A 20,462-nucleotide genomic window follows, 5' to 3' on the forward strand; every position below is an offset into this window, starting at 1 on the left:
GCATTGCCTACCCATACATTCCCAGAGCTAAATAAGCAAAACCAACTGTGTTTTCATATACTCATATTTTATTACATATTACTTGTATGGGTGAGTGTTTTCTTTCTGTGGAGTAGTGCAATCACTGTGGGGAGCCGGTTGGAGCTGTTTGAAAACCCAGTCTCCAACCTGCTGATTCCCGTGGTTCGGCAAGTCTGAGTATGTGCCTTGTAGACACTCTCCTATATGCACACAAGGGAGACAAACCAGGTATTTATTATAATTTACTCATAAGCTAATCATCAAAGCAAGTGACACCAGAGAGCACTAACTTGTGCTAGCACCCCAAGTCCCCTGGATTCCACCTTTCTTCTGGTACATATTACATCCCTCTAAGCTCATCTTAAAAGATGGCTGACAAGCAATCACCCTCTCCTCCCATAGCAAAAGCATCTAGATTATTATTTCTAAAAGCTGAAACTTGATACACCAGGTGTCTGTCACCAGAAGAGGTCCCAGGAATTCCCAGAGGGGGGCCTAAACTTAGGATGATTGGAGTTCTTTTTTTTTTTTTTTTAATATTTATTTAGTTGTAGATAAACACACAGTTTATCTTTATTTATTTTTTGTGGTGCTGAGGATCAAACCCAGTGCCTCACATATGCAAGGCAAGTGCTTTACCACTGAGCTACAGCCCAGCCCCATGAGTGGAGTTCTTGACATAGGTGATAGGAAAGAATTTCAGCATGCATCAAAGACACAGATGTCACAGGAAAGCAAGGAGCTGAAACTCTAAATCTTGGTTCTTGTTTTCCTATAAAAGAAAATTTAAAGTCAGACACCAAAAGTCATGCAAGATTGGGCTGGGGATGTGGCTCAAGCGGTAGCGCACTCGCCTGGCATGCGTGCGGCCCGGGTTCGATCCTTAGCACCACATACAAAGATGTTGTATCCGCCGATAACTAAAATAAAATAAATATTAAAAAAAAAAAGTCATGCAAGATTATATTATTATTATAAGTGAAAGTAAAAGCAAAATGAGGCTTAAGCCAGAGAGCTCTCTCTCTCCCCACCCCTCTCTTCTCTCTCTTTCTCTGCATTTCACTGTCATTGCTATAGCTACTTCCCAACTGAGATTTATTTAAGAAAGTAAAGATGCATTCAAGGGAGAATGTGGGCCCTCTCAAGAGAAAGAGACACTTTTGGGGTTCAAAGAAACTTCGTGAGGGGTGGGGGTGGGAAGGTAAGGATGACATCATTCTGATGATCACAAGGTGGTTTATGGTGTCTGGTCGTTCACTTGGTCTCATTATCCGATCAGTAGATAATGTTGATAATCCCCTAAATTATAGGTTTCTTAAAATGTTGTATCTCTTCTTTGCTTATTCTAGTCATTATGTGAACTAATGAACAGTGTCCAAGGTAATTTTCACAAGTGGGTGAATTTCCAGTATTCCTTTTATCCTATTTTATCCTATTCCTTTTATTTGTTCTAATCTATTTCGTATCTACTCCCTGTAGATTTACAGATTTCCCCAAAATTTGGGAGTGACAGATCTAGAAGAAGTAGTTTGGGGAGTGACGGGACTGAAAAAGATTAAAAAGATTAAAATTATATTTCCGTGTCCTTCCTTTCACTTCTTATTTTTTTTTTTTAGTGGAGGGTGGGCATACTGAGGATTGAACCCAGCGGTGCTCTACCCCTGAGCTATACTCCCAGCCCGCTTTATTTTGAGACAAAGTGTTAATAAATGACTGCAGCTGGCCTGGAACTTGGCATATTCCTGCCTCCGCCTTCTAAATCGCTGGGATGGATTACTGACCTATTCCTTTTATTTGTTCTAATCTATTTCCTATCTACTCCCTGTAGGTCTGCGTCTACCTACACGCAGCGGAGTAGAACGCACTCCACGCCCATCCCGCTTGTGGTGACCTCCGCTCTAATTCTCTGCACCTTTGCGCACATCCGTGCGCAATGCCTAACTAGTTGCGTTTGAAGATGGTACACGGTATCATGGCAGCATTCCCTATTCTTTGTTTTTACTTTTTAATACCTGTACTTCTGCACCCGAGCTTTAAGAACTCAGCAAAAATCTGGATGCCCACCGTTAGCTCACCAGCTCCAACTTTGAACAGAGAGCGGCACCCGCGAGCCTGCACGTGTAGGCTAGAGGGTGAGTTGCCTTGGCAACTCGCGCTCCCGCAGCAACTAGGGCTCAGGGAGATGACGCCACCATTCCGCGCCCGGGAGAGGCACCGCCCCCGTGAGGCCGCCGCTTCTCATTGGCCGGACAGAAGACCGAGGCAGGCTTTACCCAATGGGGAGCGCCGAGTCGCTGAAGGCGGGACAGGCGTGTACCTGAGGCGCGGGGCCGGCCGGAAGCTGGCATTGAAGGTGCAGCAGGGCGCGTGCAGGTGGGCGCAGGTGGGCACAGGTAAACGCGCGGGGCTGCTTCTAGGTGCCTGTGATCCGGGCCGCGCTGGAGGTCCGCTCCCCGTGCGCTGGCCTCTCCACGTGGGTTTGCGGAAGGCTTGGTGGGCGGGCGCGAGCGAGCGGAGGACGCGCTGGGTCTGGGCTCCAGCCTTTCTTGCCCAGTGTTTGCGGATTGGGGCTTTAAGAACCCCTGTTGAGGCTCTTCGGCGCTTCTATCATAAGCATGCATTGCATTTCCTTCCGTCATCCATTCATTTTAAAAAACGTACCTTGTACTTCGTGTGTGTCGATACTGCTGAAACAGCAGTTAACAAAACAGACCAACCTCGGATCTGGTGAACTAAGTGCTAGGGAGAAGAGAGAGATGAGGAAGATCACGTACCAGGTGGTGATATGTAACCGCGGAGAAAAGTTACGACCGGGAGATGGAGAGGGAGAGGCGAAGCAGGTTAAGGAGTGAGACACCTTGGTAGCTTGAAGAACGTCTGGGTAGTGGAAATATCAGGTGCAGGGGGACCAGCAAGGAGCCCCCTGTGCCCAGGGCCAAATGAAGAAAAGAGAAGGAAGGAATTGTGGTGGGGGCAGTTTGATCATGTGGGATCCTGTGGCCTCAGGGAGGACTTTGGCTTGTAGTGGGAAGTTTTCAGTCAGAGGTGAGATGTAATCTCAGTTAGGTGTTTAAAATCGTTCTGGATGGGAAACCAGCTGGAGGGGCGAGGGCAGAACTGAGAATTGTAGTAGGCCATGAGAGAGTAAAATTCTGGATACTTTTGAGCCAACAGGGCTTAGTGGTGGTTGGATGAGTGTGTGAGGAAGCAAGAGGAGTTGTAGGTGGCACCGAGGTTGTAGCTTGAGCTAAAATCTGGATTTCATTAGATGATGTTTATCAAGAGGACATACACCTTGGGAAGATCGGTTTGTGGAGGATATCAGGAGCTTTGAGTATCATGGGTGAGTCTTGAGTGCAGGGGAGATGTCAAAGTGTATGTGTAGTTATATGAGTGAGTCGGCAGTGTAATTCAGGGAGAGAGCCCAGAAGAAGCCTCCAGTTGGAGAAGGCTTGAAGCCATCATCATCTAATAGGTATTTAGAGTCACATGGCTGAGCGAGATAGCAGAGAAAGTAAGGAAGCCCAGAGCCCAGAACCTTCAGAGTTCATGATCAGGGCCATCAAGAAACAGCAAAGCGTGCTGTCTCTGCTGGAAAAGTAGAACATGCATGCCAAGAGAGGGGCAGGGAGCAACTGACACATGCTGCTGAATATCAGCAATGAGCCTGAGCCACATGGGTGTCATTGTGGTAAAGGAGCTGGGGAGAGGGTGCAAGAGAGGACCAGAATTCCTGGGAAATGCAGTGTGCATTAAAGGGCCAGTGGAGAGGAGAGCGTGATAAGATAGGGGAGGTCGTAATTGGTGTAGTAGAAGGGAAGAGCTAACGATGCAGGAGAGGGGACAGTTGCTTAAAGTGCTGCCTTGACAGGCAAGGGGGAGAGGACTCAACTCACCTAAAGGGTTGGCCTAATAAGAACATGGGCATGCTGGCTGGATGGGTGATGTGGTGGGAGCTTGTGGAAGTTCCCTAAGATTTTTTTCTGTGTTCTCAGTGATCAGAAACTAGGTCTACACTGAGAACAGAGAAGATGTTGGAGGTGTGAGATTAGGAGAGGTGAAGGAAGGAGTCAGTCTGGAGAAAGGTCAGTGGAGTAGGGAGGTGTTCAATCACTGTGCAGCACTGACCATCCCTTTGAGGTTAGAGCTTCTGAATTTAAACTGAGACTGGTCAGCCTGAGTCTGTGGGCTCTCCAGCTGTGTGGAGTTGCAGGCTTAGAGTACACTGGCAGGCAGAGTAGGTTCCAGAGGTGGGGTTTTGCATGAAGGGAGAGAGCCACAAGGGAGTGTATGGGAGTGATTGACTGAGAGACCATGGAAATTACATTGTGGAGGCGAGACAGAGACGGGTGAAGGACGTTGAAATGTAGTAGGGTCGGTGGATTGCAGATCTTGGTGAGGTTGAAAGATTATTGGATTCCAGGGTGCCAGCTGGAAAGATAGGAGGTGGAATTGGTCATGGATGCTTGGCATTAGGATGGTGGTGGGCTTGTAGTGACTGCAGTAGTATAGTAGTGTTCAGATAGGGAGGCAACAGAGCAGTGTTCATGGGCAGGATAGCAGAGGCCAGGAGGCCACTAATCTAAGCAGGCAGTTCAGAGCATGGCCTAGGCATGGGTCAGCATGGGTCAGAACAGAGCCACAGTCCAGGGGTGGGGACCGCCCTTCTGCATCTGGATTCCTTACACTGAGCCCTTAGAGATCTGTGGGCTCAGGGTGGGACTTTACCTGGTGGGTTTGGAGGTCCCCTCTAGAACCTGTCCCGACCACATCAGACCATCACCAACTGAGATGTCCCCCATGTCAGCTGGGTCTGTGGGTAGTATTTTCAGGTTTAATAAAAGTGTGCCTGGTGTTTGCCTATAGGCTGATTTATCTCATCAGGGTCCTGTGAGATGCTTTTCCACCTGAGGACTGTAGCTTTGCCTGCTTGAGCCGTCTTGATCACTGGCAGTGTGCCTTGGCAGACAGGTCTGGTCGTCCTGTGCTTGTTCAATCTGGCTCATCTGCTTTGTACTGGTGGAATCCTTCAATTGCTTAATTGAAGCTTTTGGGCTGTGTCTTAAAACAATTTCTTTTCTTTTGCTTTTATTGTAGAAATTACAGAAGAGCATATGAAAACAATAAACATTCTTATAATCTGAATCTATTTTAGTATATTTCCTTTTAGTTTTTTTCCTTTGTGCACATTTGTTTATAATTTTTCTTACAAAACGAGTCATATTGTATTCCATAGATTTATATCTGATTTTCAGTTTATTGTATTATGAGCACTTACCCACGTGACGGATGTTCCTTGAGATCACAGTTGTTAATGGTTTCTTTGGAATATTCCTTTGCACAGAGGAGTCATTCATTTCCCTGGCCTGCTACTGTTGGACAATTATGGTGTTTTCAATTTTTTAATATTAGAGATAGTGTTGCCATTATCATCTATGTACATATAAATCTCTGTCCATGATTATTTCATTAGGATGAATTCCTAGCAGTGGAATTACTGGGCCAAAGCACTTGATAAATGTTATAAAATTATCTTTTAGAAAGGATGTACTAATTTGTCCTCCTATTAGCAGGGCATGATAATGTCCTTTTTCCTATTCTCTGACCAATACTGTACAGTATAATTTTTTAAAAAGTCTTTTTTGAAAATAATTGATTTTTGTTTGTTTGTATTTGGTACTGGGGGTTGAACTCAGAGACTCTCTACCACTGGACTACAGCCCCAGCCCTTTTTATTTTATTTTTTTGGTACTATGAATTAAACCCATGGGCACTCAACCACTGAGCCACATCCCCGGCCCATTTTATTTTTTATTTTGAGACAGGGTCTTGCTAACTTGCTTAGGGCCTGCTAAGTTGCTGATGCTGGCCTGAAACTTGCAATCTTGCCTTAGCCTCCCGAGTCACTGGGATTACAGGCATATGCCACCACACCCAACTAAAATCAATATTTTTTAACCTTCAAATTAGCTGTCACATATGCATGTAACTGAAGACTGACATGGTGCTAGACGACTTGTAGACCAAAATCATTAGTCTCCCCCCATTCATGTCCTTAAAGGCAAGAACAGTTTAATCTTGCAGCTGTTTCTACTGTTCCTACTTCCGTGTTTCTAAGTAATATGCTTGTGATGTAGTTATTGGCCAATTTCAGACATTCTCTATTGATTTTCTACTCTGATGGGCAGATGTGCCTGTTTCCGCATTGCATGCCAGCTGCATGTGTCACGGGGGTGAGTGGGCTGGTGTGTGTAGAGCATGTTGGGGCAGGGCCTGGCTTTGGTGAGGCCTCTTAATGCTAATTCCATAAAGTGGTAGTTAGGGTTAGCTTCCTTAATATCCTTGACCCCCTCAGAATCCTCCCAACCACCAGAAAGGAAATCTTGGGTTTTCATTGCTCTACAGAAATTAATTCAGGCACTGGTAATGGCAATGATCAAGGGCCATGGTGGCAGGCTACTCTGTTGTCCTGTAGCCGTGAGCTCACCTTGGCCACTAACAGCCCACAAGGAGGCTTCTACGTGCATTTTCCCCCATTTATATCTTTCTTATTTTTTAAACAGTACTTGAACATTATATATTTTTTTTTTAGTTATAGTTGGACATAATATCTTTATTTTACTTTATTTATTTATTTTTATGTGGTGCTGAGGATCGAACCCAGTGCCTCGCATGTGCTAGGTGAGTGCTCTACTGCTGAGCCACAACCCTAGCCCCTTGAACATTGTATTTTTAAGTTTATGGTAACTTGAGAGAGAATATAGTTTGTTTTTGTTTTTTTAGTGTATTCATGGGGTTGTGCAACCTTTGCCAAAATCTAACTTTAGAACATTTTCCTCCTCCCAGAAGACGCCCTGTCCCCACTAGCAGTCACTGCCACTTCTCTCATAGCCTGAGTAGCCACTAGCCTTTTCTGTCTCCAATTTGCTTATCCTGAGTTCTTCATGCAGGTTGAATTGTGCAATACGTGGTCTTTCATATCTGACTCCTTTCGCTTAGCATCAGGTTTCAAGGTGACACATTTTGTAGGTGTATCAGTATTTACTTTTTTATGGCTGAATAATATTCCACCCTGAATACCTAGTTTATCTACTCATCCATTGATGGGCATTTAGGTTGTTCCCACCTTTGGCTGTTATGAATAATATTGCTAGGAACATTAGAATACAAACTTTAATGTGGAGTTGTTTATTTCTTTTGGATATGCACCTATGACTGGAATTGCTGAGTCATATGGTAATTGCATGTTTTTAACTTTTTGAGGAACTGCCAGACTGTTTTCCAAAGTGACTCTGCCACTTACACAAGCAGTGAATGACAGCTTCAGTTTTTCTACATTCTTACCAATATTTACTATTATGTCTTTTCTTTTTCTCGCTCATTATTTTATGGTGCTGGGATGGAACCCAGCACCTTGCACCTGCTAGGGAATCACTCTACATTGAGCCATCACAATCTGTCTTTTTTTTTTTTTTTTTTTACTATAGGCATCCTAGTGAATATGAAGTGGTATCTTTTTTGTTGTTGTTGTTGTTTTTTAAATATTTTTTAGTTGTCAATGTACCTTTATTTATTTATCTATCTATCTATTTATTTATATGTGGTGCTGAGGATCCAACCCAGTGCCTCACACATGCTAGGCAGGTGCTCTGCCACTGAGCACAATCTTATTTGCATTTCCTAAGTGACTAATGAAGTGAAGCATCTTTTCAGGTCTTCAGTATGTACTAAAAAAACCTTTGGAGGGGGCTATCAGGGATTGAACTCAGGGGCACTTGGCCACTGAGCCACATACCCAGCCCTATTTTGTGTTTTTATTTAGGACAGGGTCTTATTGAGTTGCTTAGTGCCTCGCTTTTGTTGAGGCTGGCTTTGAATTTGCAATTCTCCTGCCTCAGCCTCCTGAGCTGCTGGGATTTCAGGTGTGAGCTACTGTGCCCTGCTTATTTGCCTTTTATTATTGAGTTGTAAGAGTTCTTCATATATTCTGGATTCAGGTGTCTTGTGAGATGTGTGATTTAAAAATGCTCTCTCTCTGACTGCAAGTTGTCTTTTTTTACTTTCTTGCTGGCATCATTTGCAGCACAAAAGTTGTAAATTCTGTTGTAGTCCAATTTTTTTTTTTTTTTTTTTTTTAGAGAGAGAGAGAGAAAAATTTTTTTCAATATTTATTTTTTAGTTTTCGGCGGACACAACATCTTTGTTTGTATGTGGTGCTGAGGATTGAACCCGGGCCACATGCATGCCAGGCGAGCGCGCTACCGCTTGAGCCACATCCCCAGCCCTGTAGTCCAATTTATGTACTTTTTTCCTTTTGCTACTTATGTTACAGAGAGACTATTGCCTCATCTAAGGCCTAAAGATGTATTTCTATGTTTTCTTCCAAGAATTTTGTTTTAGCTCTTACATTTATGTTTTTGGTCCATTTTGAGTTCATTTTTTGTGCATGGTGTGAGGTAGGGTTTCAGATTCATTGTTTCCTGTGTGGCTGTCCAGTTGTCACAGCACCATTTGTTGAAGAGATTGTTCTTTGAATTGCCTGGCCACCCTTGTTGAAAATCAGTTGCCCAGAAATGAAAAATATTTTCTAGAAGAAACATTTAGTGTCTCAGAGTTATGAATTATCTCTTAGAACTGTTAAAGAGATCACTCTATAATATGGAAAAATCTTTTTCTTCTTTTTAGCAAATAGACTTAGTGATTAAAGTTTTTAATGATAACTTACGGAATGAATATAGATTTAACTTTTATAGTAACTGGTGTATAAATATTTGCTGAACTTCTTTCTCTAACAAGTAATGGGCTGGCGCCATGCTTTGTGTTTTCAGGGTCCCTATGTCAACAGACTCTCATTCTTTCAAGATATCTTATTACACAGTTAATTGAAATTTGTAGCCTCTGGCTTCAAATACTTTTTAAAGATAAGGCTTAATTAAGGAATATGGAGCTTGGAATTTTCTGACTCCAGAATAGTAATATTCTTTCAGTGTGCTGTCATCAGTGACAGACCCAAATGGGAGCGGAGATCCTTGGTGCTGGCTCCCCTTGTGTCCCAGATCCACCTTATGCTCCCCTGGCTTTCACATAGAGTGGTATTTGGCCCCCAAACTGGTCTTGGTCTCTGGGGACGCTCGATACTTTTGGCCCTTTTCATTATGATTATCCTCTTTCTTTTGTGGATCTGGGGATTGAGCCCAGGGCCTTGCACATCGAGGCCAGTGCTCTACACAGAGCTGTGCTTCCAGGCCCATCATCCTGTTTACATGGTCACCTTCCCATGACACCCACCCCTTTTGCATACCAGTTCTCAATTTTTGGGGGGGGGGGGCGGGTATTGGAGATTGAACCCAGAGTCACTTGACCACTGAACCACATCCCCAGCCGTATTTCATATTTTTTATTTAGAGACAGGGTCTCTCTGAGTTGCTTAGCACCTTGCTTTTGCTGAGGCTGGCTTTGAACTCGTGATCCTCCTGTCTCAGCCTCTCAAGCCTCTGGGATTACAAGCGTGCACTAGTGCCCGGCTGGTTCTCAACTTTTGACATAGTGTGTATTTGGCTCCCCCATAAGAACGGGAGTTCCATGTGGGAAGGTGTTTTGGGCTGCTAGTTTCTACTTCTCCCTTCTGGAGGTAGTCTGGTCCCCACTTCAGATCCCAGTAGTAGCCATCGTCTTCCTGCAAGGTCCAGGGTTCCTTCCTCCTTCCCCTCCGAAGCTTCCAGGCTCCGGCAACTCATCCATTGCTCTTGTTTCTCTCATCAAATAATCCCATGGAGGGAATTGGTTTTACAGCTCATGGACTCCTGTTCTTGTACAGGAGTAACTAGCTGCTGTGCCTGAGGAAATAGACCTTGAAGGCACATCTCTCCTCCCACATCCCATATTTCTTGCATAAGTCCTTATGACTGGCCTGGTCGGAGGAGATATCCCAGGCTCCTGGTGATCCTTGAGTCCTTCCCCCTGTGGGTAGTCAGGTGCCTGGGGTAGGGTGAGTGACTCATCTATGGCCTGTGTAAGAATATGAGTTAGTCCAGAATTGTAGAAAATAAAAATAATCCAAATTTTTAAGGGAAGCAAATTTTCACCATTGGAAGATTGTGATCTTGTCACTAAAAAATGGTATTTCTCATAATTTTAAGAGCTTTATATTCATGTGAGGTCAGAAATATGGAATATGATAGGGCTTGGACTGTAACTCAGTGGTAGAGTGCTTGCCTAGCATGTGTGAGGCACTGGGTTTCATTCTCAGCACCACATAACAAACAAACAAGCAAATAAATAAAAGATTGCCATTAAAAAAAATAGAATATGTAATGTGTGCATGATGCAGCTACTGTAAGTAAAAACACCCAGAAAATAGAAAGGAAATGTGCCAAAATGTTAAATTGGTGATGAACTAGGAGTTTGACTTTTTTTTTTTTAACTTTTGTATATTGTATTTCATGAAATACCTTTGTAGTCTCTTAGTAGGAAAGTGCTCCCCCCTTTGTTTAAAAATATTATATGGCGGAAGCCCCTTTTTCCCTATGGATTTAGCAGTGTGCTTTCTCCATAGCAGGATGGCAAAACAGAAAAGAAAAGGTCCCGAAGTGACAGCGAAAAAGAGCAAAAAGTTAAAGAAGGCGTCTGCAGAAGAGAGACCTCAGGCACTTGAAACCACAGCAGACAACGAAGAAGCCAGCCCCAAGGTAAGGCCACCCGGCCTCTGTGGAGCAGAGGACAGATACATGGGCTACATATGGACACACTCAGCGCCTGCTGAGAGCAGGTACAGTGTTAGGTTGGAGCACTGTTCCTGCCTTGCTTGGGCCGCGTTCTTTGCTGGCCCCTGTGTGAGACTAGATTGGTCACAGAGGGCCCAGGGAGCAATCCTTGAGTCCTTTTCCCTGTGGGTAATCAGGTGCCTGGGGTAGGGTGGGTGACTCGTCCATAGCCTGTGTAGAAATACGAGTTAGTCCAGAATTGTAGAAAATAAAAATAATCCAAATTTTTAAGGGAAGCAAATTTTCACCATTAGAACATTGTGAGCTTATCACTAAAAAATGGTAATTCTCCTAATTTTAAGAGCTTTATATTCATGTGAGGTCAGAAAATTGGAATATGGGGCTGGGATTATAACTGGGGACCTGCAGCTGGGCTGGGGATGTGCGCTCAGAGAACGGGGCTTCCCCTGCAGAAAGGGCTCCTCACCTTGACAATAGGTGGCGGGACCTGGGGAGCTCTGTTTAAAAACATACATCTAAAAATGTTCTTACCTGGCAATAATACCAGCAGAGAGTTTGAAAATCAGCTATTAACATCACTGTTTGAATTGCATGCAACAGATTCTAAATAACTGGGGTTTTAAATACCACCCAAGACTAGGCAGGAACAATCTCTCTTCCTAATGCATTTCTATTCTTCATCCTAAAATCTTGTCTACCATAAAAATATGCTTATACCTTTAAATTTTGAAAAATCTAAAATTTTTTGTTACTGCTAAGTTGTGAGTGTTGAAATTTTCCTTCTACATTGGGTTCTTTTTATAATTAGTAGTATGCATTGATCAAAATAGCATAACATCACAAATTTTGTCAAGTCAGTCAACGTAAAATACAGACTGGTTAGGCACGCACCACATAATCACACGGCGGGGCTTTTCAGAGTTTTACCCTTGGTTCCGTACCTTGGTGAATTTCATGTTTGAATGAGACAGGGTTTAATGTTGGTCCCCCCCCCCCTTTCTCATTTCTGGATATAAATAATTAAGTAAATGGGAAAAGAAATTTGTTCTAGCATTGTTGCTTAATTCATTGAACTGAGACAATTAAGTGATTTTTTTTTTAATATTTATATTTTTTAGGTTTAGATGGACACAACACAATAAAGTTATTGTTTTTATGTGGTGCAGAGACTCGAACCCAGGTCCCACCCGCGCTAAGCAAGTGCTCTACCGCTGAGCCACAATCCCAGCCCCCCCTTTTTTTTTTGGTATCAGGGATTGAACCCAGGGGTACTTAACCAATGAGCCATATCCACAGCCCTTTTTTATATTTTATTTAGGGATAGAGTATCACAAGTTGCTTTGGGCCTTGCTAAGTTGCTGAGGCTGGCTTTGAACTCACTATTCTCCTACCTCAGCCTCCTGAGACGCTGGCATTACAGGTGTGCGCCACTGCATCCTGGCCTCATTGAATGATTTTTTAGGAGCATATTTTATGTCTGTCTGTGTGTGTGTGTGTGTGTGTGTGTGTGTGTGTGCATTTATATTTTGGTGCTGGGGATTGAACTGGGGCCTCTTGCATACTGGGCACATACTCCACCACTAAGCTACACCCCAAGTCCACAAAATATAATTTAAATATCAACCATTACACGACAACTTGATTAGGCTCTTCAGTTTTTGGAAGGAAGACTTGGACCTGCCTGACTAGTTTAAGGATTTGTTCCCTTTTGCAGCATGGCGCCATATATCACTCTGTCTTTGTGAGGTGCCCCAGAGACTCCTATTTCCTGGGGTGGTGCGCCAAGGTATGATTCTGGGTGGCAGGTATCCTTTCCTTTATGAAATGAGAGAAGGATAGTGTAGTAGTAGGAGCAAATGTGACTCCATTTTGTTTTATGACTTCATCTTGTAAAACAACCATGCCAAGTAGAAGAGTCATGACTAGAGCAAGATGTTCTTTTCCTTTTGCTATAGAAACCTTTAAGAACACGGAACTACCTAATGGGGCATTGTTTCTATAACTAGGGTAACGGGGCTCTGTTTCTGAAACTGGGGTGACTGGGCTAACTGATTGGTTAGGCTTCCCTCCACTTGACTGCACTGTCCCGCTTCTGTAACCTGGCTTGCTTGCATTGGCTAGACCCCTGAACATCCCTTTTGTGGTTTTCAGGCTTATAAGGAGTGCCCTTGTAATTGTTCTGGGCTGATCAGGGGAATAGCTCTATGTTCTGGTCAGCCGCCACCCGTGTGCTTCAATAAAGGCTTGATTCGATTATACGTGAGTGGTCTGGAAGTCAGTTTATGAAACCCTGGGACAAAGCTTTAACTATAACAATAGTAGGAAAGCAGAGCCCACCTGACTCCTTGACTGACACCTGGTCTAGACATTTTGCAGTCTTCAGCAAGCCTGTATGGACACCTGGCCAGGCTGAGGGTGGTGGGGGTCTTGATGTCTTCAGGGTTGGGCTGCAACATGCAGTTAGGCAGTTCTGAGCTTTTGAGAGATGTGTAAATAACATGCACAATGTGTCCGGTAGCAGCACAGACTCTGTAGGGCAGTTTGGATGGGACAGGCACCGCATGCCAGGAGTAGGTCACCACAACCTGAGTGATGGGGACACTCCAGACCCAGGTCCCCTGTCTTGCCCTGGGTTCTCTTTGGCTGTGTCTTACTGACTGGGCTCCTCTATAGCAGGTGGTTAAATTCCTGTTCCTCTGGCTTCCTGTCTCTGCTGAGGCCGCTCCTTGGGTCAGTTCTTTGTGGCTTCCAGGTTCCAGGTGGAAACGGGTTCCCTAGAGCTCACGTGGGGTCCTGCCTGCTACATGCAGAGCCTTGGTCCTTCCTGATGACACTCCCTGTTCTTTTGAGGCTCCTTCCGTTTTCTTTTTTTTTTTTTTTTTTTTTTTTTTTTTTTTTTTTTTTTTTTTTTTGACTAGTGAAATATATTTTTATTTTGTTTTGTTTTTGTAACTTTAGGAACTTGTGGGCTTAACATACAAATTTTATGAGCTCCAGGCCGTCGCCTTGGAGGTTTTGTGTTGTAGAACTTCTGGCTGTCCTTTGTTACTGAGACTCTATGCAGGCTACTGGCCACTGGCAGACCCATAGTAGCTCGGCTTAAGGTTAAAATTCCTGCGTTAGTGGGGAGTGATAGACACCTTTTTGTTTAAGTCCAAATAATATTTTAAAGAATGTGATTTCTTTTCTTTGTGGTGCCGGGAATGACTCAGGGCCTTGCACATGCCAGGCAATGGCTCTACACTGAGCTGTATCCCCAGCCGACATTGTTTTTTATCATTATAAAGTACATGTTGATTAAAAGAAATTTGGAAAACAAGAAAGAAGAAAGCATTTGGGGTGTGTTTCTTGCTAGTCTGGTTTGGTTTGTAACATGGATTTACTGATAAATTTGTGTGCTGTGTTCAGTTTTCTGGCTACAGGTTTTGAGTTAGTTTCATGCTCACCAGGAGCAGTGGGATGTCCTGCGGCCTTTGTTGGGGGGCTGCTGGCCTGGGAGAGGCAGTCACTGACCAGCAGAGGTCGACAGCCACACTCCCCAAGGGAGCCTGTGAGCCCAAGGGCTAGTTCCTATGCAGCGGGCGGCTTCTCAGTTTGGTCTTTGTGATTCTGTGTAGGGGCTTGGAGACTTACACCCCGAGATCCTCTTCTTGTATTTCCAGAAGTCAGTATCCCAACAAAATGGGGACTCTCCTTGAAAATCTACATTGATCTCTGTTGATAAAAATATTTCTTTACTCACTCTTCTTGTTCTCATGGGAAATTATTAAAAGGGGGCATCAGACATATATTTTAGAAAAAAAAATATGGAAAGCTGAACCTAACTGTTGAAGAATGGCAGGTCGTGAGGCCTGGAAAGCGCCATTGTGCATCACTGGGGAGCTGGTGGAAAAGTACTGCACTGGCCGCCTCCCTGTCCCCCAGTACTTCCAAAAGAGCCTCTGGGATCTGCAGTGGAGAAGGGAGAGGCCTCTGTCGTCCTTGAGCTGCTGTGTTGTCTCCCAGAGATGTCCATCTGGGGAGCTGCCTGGGCCCTGCGCAGCCATTTCCCACAGTATGAGCACTCCGTGCTTGCGCCAGGACAGTTGAAGTGTCCCCAAGTGCTAGAAACTTCATCGCCCCTTGGGGAATGGTTTCCATGGAGCTTGAGTTCCGATTCAGGCCTGTGGGCTCAGCTCGAGGGCCGCCTGGGGCTGCAGCTCTGCTGGCCCTTGGTTTGGCGTCAGGCTCCTCAGCCCCAGGCTTCCTTGCTCAGCTCACTGTGCTAGAGGCCCTGGCACGCCTGCAACACTGGAGAAGCGGGTGGTTTGTGACGTCCCTGGACAAGAGCACAGATGCTCCAAAACACCTGCCCCTCGTCTTGGTGGCTGGGTTCCCATGGACTGGGTGCCTGCAGCTTCCTTCTTCCTCACTTCTGCTGGACAGTGGATTCTCGGGGCTGGGGCTGGCTTTACAGGACTTTGCTCTTCCTGGAGGGTGTCCTGGGGCATTGGAGTCTCAGTTTACCTATCTGCCATGGATAGCCCTTCTACTGAGCCTGACCCCTGGAGTTCTCCAGATCTGGTTTTCTACTGCAAAGGGCCGGTGTGTGGGGGGTGAGTTTTAGATGACTTAGATCTTCAGAAGGATGGCTCCAGGCACCAGGCTGGGGGGCAAGCCTGCTCTGTGCACTTGAACTGGCTGAACTGGAAGGAGGCGTGGCTGTGATTTGGCAGATCCTTGCCCTCCTGTCTCCCTCCCTCTTCTCCTCCTCCTTCCTCTCCTTGTTCCCTTTCTTTCTTGCCTCTTCTCCTTCCTGCATCCTTCCATCCTTCCTTCCCTCACCCCCTTCTCTCACCTCCTTTCTGATCCCTCCAGGGAAGAAACTGGGCATTCTGTTTGTCCTAGACTTTGAGACATCTGAAGGGGAGACAGTGTAAACAGGACTGTCGTGCCAAAGCCAACCACGCGTCTGCAGGTTTAGAAGGCGGTGCCACGGTTGCTGTAAATACACCTCCGGCTGCCGACATGTTGTGGGCGAGCTGGGAGGAGGGCTCTAGCTGAGGCAGCTGTGTCTCACGGCCTGTCATTGATAGGTATCCTTGTGTTTGCCAAGTACTTTTCTTTGGAGATAGAGTCTCACTGTGCTGTCCAGTCTGGCCCCTTAGCCTGCTGTGTAACTGGGATTACAGATGTGCCACCACACCCAGTTGGTGTGAGCATGTGCAGAGGCCTTGCAGTGTTGGCTTCTCAGCAGCTCTGAGGTGCCCAGGGCCAAGGTGGGGAAGTTGTGCTGATTTTGCAGACAAGGCAGAGTGGGCCACCTGCAGAGTCACCTGCTAGCTGGTGACAGAGGAAACACACAGTTGAGCTTCCTTCCCGCCTTTTTCCCACCTCTTTCCCACCATTGGTTGTCCTCAGTCATGGTGGTTCAGGGTGCTAACTGGTGAAACTCCATGAATGTCACCAATATTTCCTGGCATCTGCCTTCATACTGAGTATTGGAGACCTGAATGGGAGAGCAGCCCAGATGTGGGGTGTGTACGTCCACATCGGGAACAGCAGGCAGGAGTGCACAGCAGGGTTACTCCTGGAAGGGGTCAGTTGTGTTCTTCTTTCAGGATGAGTGTGAAGTTGGAAGCCAGTTGGCGTCCAGGTCCCGTGTGTTTCCAGGGTCTCCATTGGAACCTGCCCAGTAGACTCTGGATTGAGGCTGGCTGTGTTTAGAAGGAAAGAGCTGCTCAGTTGGGACTGCTCTGTGGCTCTTGGTTTCCTTCTTTGTAATCTTGAACATAAGTCAGATAGAATCAACCAGGCAGTAAGCCTGAAGGTTTTTACAGAACCATCAAGATGTGGTGGTGAACTCCATGGCCTTGAGAATTTGCTCAGAGCCAAAATCCTTCACACCAATGGCATTTGGCCTCAAGGATTGTTAGTGTTCCCCGAGTATGTCATTGCACCCTTGGGGCGAATAGTTGGAGTCTTTACAGACAGCTTCCTGGAGCCTGAGTTGCTTTCTTTGGAATTCCGTCCCCCATTACTTTGTGACTACTGGATCCTAGGTTGGAATTACAAATTGATAGATTTGTAGGCTAAAGTGACTTACAGATGGATTAGTCATCTCACCTGGGGAACTGAGACCCAGAGAACACAGCAACCCTGAGAGCCTTAGTGGTTTCTGGAGGCCATTAGGCCAGCAGGAGGTCAGATCTCTCTGCTCAGTCACCTCATGACAGTTCCTCCTGGGTCTTGTATTTTTCTGGCTGAGTACACTGCACTGCATGGAGTTGCAGATTTGTTTACCTCTTGACCAGATTTTGGACCATGAGTCATTTCCAGTCCTGGCTGTTCTGAACACGCTGTGGCTATCTCTGTAAGTCCTTCTGTGTGTTCATTTCTCCCATGAGTCCCGGGACTGCAGTTGCCATACCGTGTGATAAACGTGTGTGTGATTTTCTGAGACACTGCTTGTCAGGTCCACAGCCCACTTGGGCCAGGGCAAGGGGATAGGTTGCTGAGAGGCCAAAGAAAGTGCCCGAAGCCAGTGTGCAAGACATGGGAAAGCTTACAAGAGATGAGTGACTACTCCAAGAAGAGTTCAGTGGTGATAGGCTGAGCCAGTAGAACTCTGTCCCATGACTTTGCTCCAGGAAAAAGAGCCTCTCCATCCCTCCCAGTGCTGTGGGAGGACACACACCCTCTCCACAGGACTTTAAAGGTTGGTTGGCAGAATCTTAGTTTGCTTAGTTCCATGTATGGCCAACGAGCCAAGGAGCCACTACTGAGGTGCGCGCGCAGGCAAGCGCTACTGCGACGGGTGCCGTCAGCCTGTCTTAGTTCTCAGACTTCTTGAGAAAAGACAGGGTTCTGCCTTATCCAGGAATCCTGGCCCACCCTGCCTTCCTTGTTCCTTTGACTTGGTGCAGCTCCAGGCACCAAGAGGCACTTCAGGAGCATGGCATTCTTGTCACTGTCTTTAAGGATGGTGCACCACTAAGCTGGTCTCCAGAGCTCCTGTGCTCTGCTTCCCCCAACAGCGTGTGCAGGTGCCTGGGGCTCTGCATGTTTATCAGCACTTGTTATTGTCAGTATTTTAAATTTTGGCCACTGGATGTAGTCGTGGGGAGAGAGAGAAAGAGAGAGATTGATTGATTGATTCTTGTCATTTTTTCCCCCCTAGTACTGGGGATTGAACCACTGAGCTACATCTCCAGCCCATTTTATTCTTTTATTTTGAGAAGAGGTCTGCTGACTTGCCCAGACTGACCTTGAACTTGTGATCCTCCTGATGCAGTTTCCTGAACCGCTCTGATTATAGGTGGGTGCCACTGCACCCGGCCTGTGTGTGTTTTTTTTAAAGCAGCTTCATGAGGTATAATTGACATAGTCAACTGCACTTACTTCAAGTGTACAGTTTTTTTTTTGTGGTTTTAACTTGTCCCAGGCTCAGTGGGTCCTTTAGATCATTCAGGGTACGAATCAAACACGGCTAGCAAAGAAAGGGTTACTAGGAGTTATTTATTATACTGATTCACAGAGCAAGGTGGCTGCCCCATAGGCAGAATGGCAAGGAGGTCAAAGCTTGAACAACATATATATATATATCTATACACACACACACACACACACATACACACACACACACACACACACACATACATACTTTGGGGGCTAGAAATTGACATCTTCAGATGCTATGTTGCAGTCTCTCATTGTGCCTGTGCCCGGAAATATGTCTAAAATTGAGTTAGGTCTCCCCGCCTGGGCATCTGTTTGAGCATGTAAATGTATTTAAATGAGTGCGTTGGTTAGTGAGAGGTTGTGGTCACATCTCCTTGCCACTTTGATGCATTAGAGGATGGACTAGTCTGGGAACGTCCTCTGCCATTCACCTCAAGCTTAGAGTAGGAGGTCCTTTTCTTTCAGTAGTCACCGACTTAAACTGAACCTGTGCTCCTGCTCCATTTTACCTGACCAACCATGATCGCCGATGAACATCTTCACTTGTTTCTGCCATTTATAAATTATCTTTGGTGAAGTGTCTGTTTAGTTCTCTTGGCCATTTTTGTTGGTTTTCTCATTATTGAGTTTGGGGAGTTTGTTGTATATTCTGTATACAAAGCCTCTATCAGAATTTTTGTTTTGTAAATATATTTTTTTCTCCCTCTGTAGCTGGGGTTTTCATTTTTCTCAACAGTGGCTTTTGAAGAGCAGACATTTTAAATTTTGGAAAAGTCCAGCTTGTTAATTTTTCTTTTGTGATTCATACTTTGGTCAGCACACTATTTTGGTTGGGCACGCCCTGGAGATGTTTCCAAGTCTGTGTGTGTACATCTGCCTGACTTGGTCCTGCTCACACCTAACGTTGCACACTATTCCACTGTGTGAGGGTGCCACATTTGATCATCCAGGCATCCATGGGTAGACCTTTGGGCTTTTGTCCGTTTTTTTTTTTTTTTTTTTTTTTTGGTTATCAGCCCCTCTGGTGGATGTGAGTGATGTCTCTTTGTGGTTTTGATTTTCATTTCCTTGTTAATTTATGATGTTGAATATCTTTTAATGTGCTTCTTGGCCATTTGTGTATTTTTTTTGGAGAAATATCTATTCAGATATTTGCCTATTTGCTCCCTGGGTTCTTTGTCTTTTTATTGTTCATTTGGAAGATCTTTCTTAAAGCTTCTCTTTGTTGTGAGCCTTTTTCTCTTTCTGCTTATATCTTTCATCCATACTGTTTACTTAATGAGATGTTTTTTAAAGGAAGTAGTCGTGTATCCTTTTTGTGGTAATTCCATTTTTTAAAGTTCTGGTCACCAAGAGATTCGGTTTATAGTTCTTTTTGTGTGTGCAGCTGCGGTGGGGGTGCGGAGTACCCAGGACTGAACTCAGGGGCACATGACCACTGAGCCTATTTTGTATTTTATTTAGAGACAGGGTCTCACTGAGTTGCTTAGGACCTTGCTAACTTCCTGAGGCTGGCTTTGGACTCACAATCCTCCTGCCTCAGCCTCTTGAGCTGCTGGGATTATAGGCATGCGCCATCGTGCCTGGCTGAGAATTGGTTTATATTTCTAAAAATTAGGATGGAGATTATTGACGGTTTAACTCAGCAGGGGCTGTTGAAATGGACTAAATCCCTAGAATCTGAAAGGAGTCTGATTTAGCAGGGAGGCTGTGGTGGTCAAGTGTGTGAGCCCCTGCCCTGGGCTCTGGCTCTCCCCCTTATTGTATTGATCTCTTTCTTTGAGTATCCACCTTCTATCTGGTGGGTCTTTGGGGTGTTCCTACCTCTAGGTTTTTATGAATAGTGTTCCCAAGAACATTTGGATTTCAGTTTTCCCTTAGATTCCTGCTTTGGTTCCTCTGGCTGTATTCCTAGGAGTATAATCTGCCAGATCATATGCAAGTTCTACATTTAACTTTTTGAGGAACTGCCAAAGTGTTTTCCAGGCAGCTGCCTGATTTCACACTCCCCGCACCACTGATGGCGCTGGGTCACACTTCTCCGGTCCTCAGCAGCAGGGCTGTTGCCCAGCCTCATCCTAGCCTTCCTAGAAGGTGTGCGGTGGGTCTCGCATGGCTCTGATTCACATTTCCCCAGTGGCCAATGTGTTGAGCATTATTTTCATGTGCTCTTTGATCGTTTGAAGAAATGAATATTTTCTTTGCCCATTTTAATGTTGTGATCTGTCTCTATTATGGAGTTGTGAGAGTTCTTTATAAATTCTAGAGATTCAGCCT

General features: G+C 45.2%; 1 protein-coding gene across 6 annotated transcripts in view; it reads left to right on the plus strand.

The window, feature by feature from the left end:
* The first annotated feature begins 2,333 nt into the window (after window positions 1-2,333).
* Chlsn (cholesin) overlaps window positions 2,334-20,462 on the plus strand; it is a 118,432-nt gene continuing 100,303 nt past the window's right edge. Inside the window, exons 1-2 of one of the 6 annotated variants that reach the window (XM_076840757.1) lie at window positions 2,334-2,414; window positions 10,580-10,709. In XM_076840757.1, coding sequence (XP_076696872.1) covers window positions 10,581-10,709 — 129 coding nt within the window. In that variant the 5' untranslated portion in view covers window positions 2,334-2,414; window position 10,580. Of the gene's footprint in view, window positions 2,415-10,576; window positions 10,710-20,462 lie in introns of all 6 variants that reach the window. The other 5 variants (XM_076840759.1, XM_076840758.1, XM_076840760.1 and 2 more) reach the window with 5 other exon arrangements.

The sequence above is a fragment of the Callospermophilus lateralis genome, chromosome 19 (genome assembly GCF_048772815.1).
Source record: "Callospermophilus lateralis isolate mCalLat2 chromosome 19, mCalLat2.hap1, whole genome shotgun sequence".
Classification (NCBI taxonomy): Eukaryota; Metazoa; Chordata; class Mammalia; order Rodentia; family Sciuridae; genus Callospermophilus; species Callospermophilus lateralis.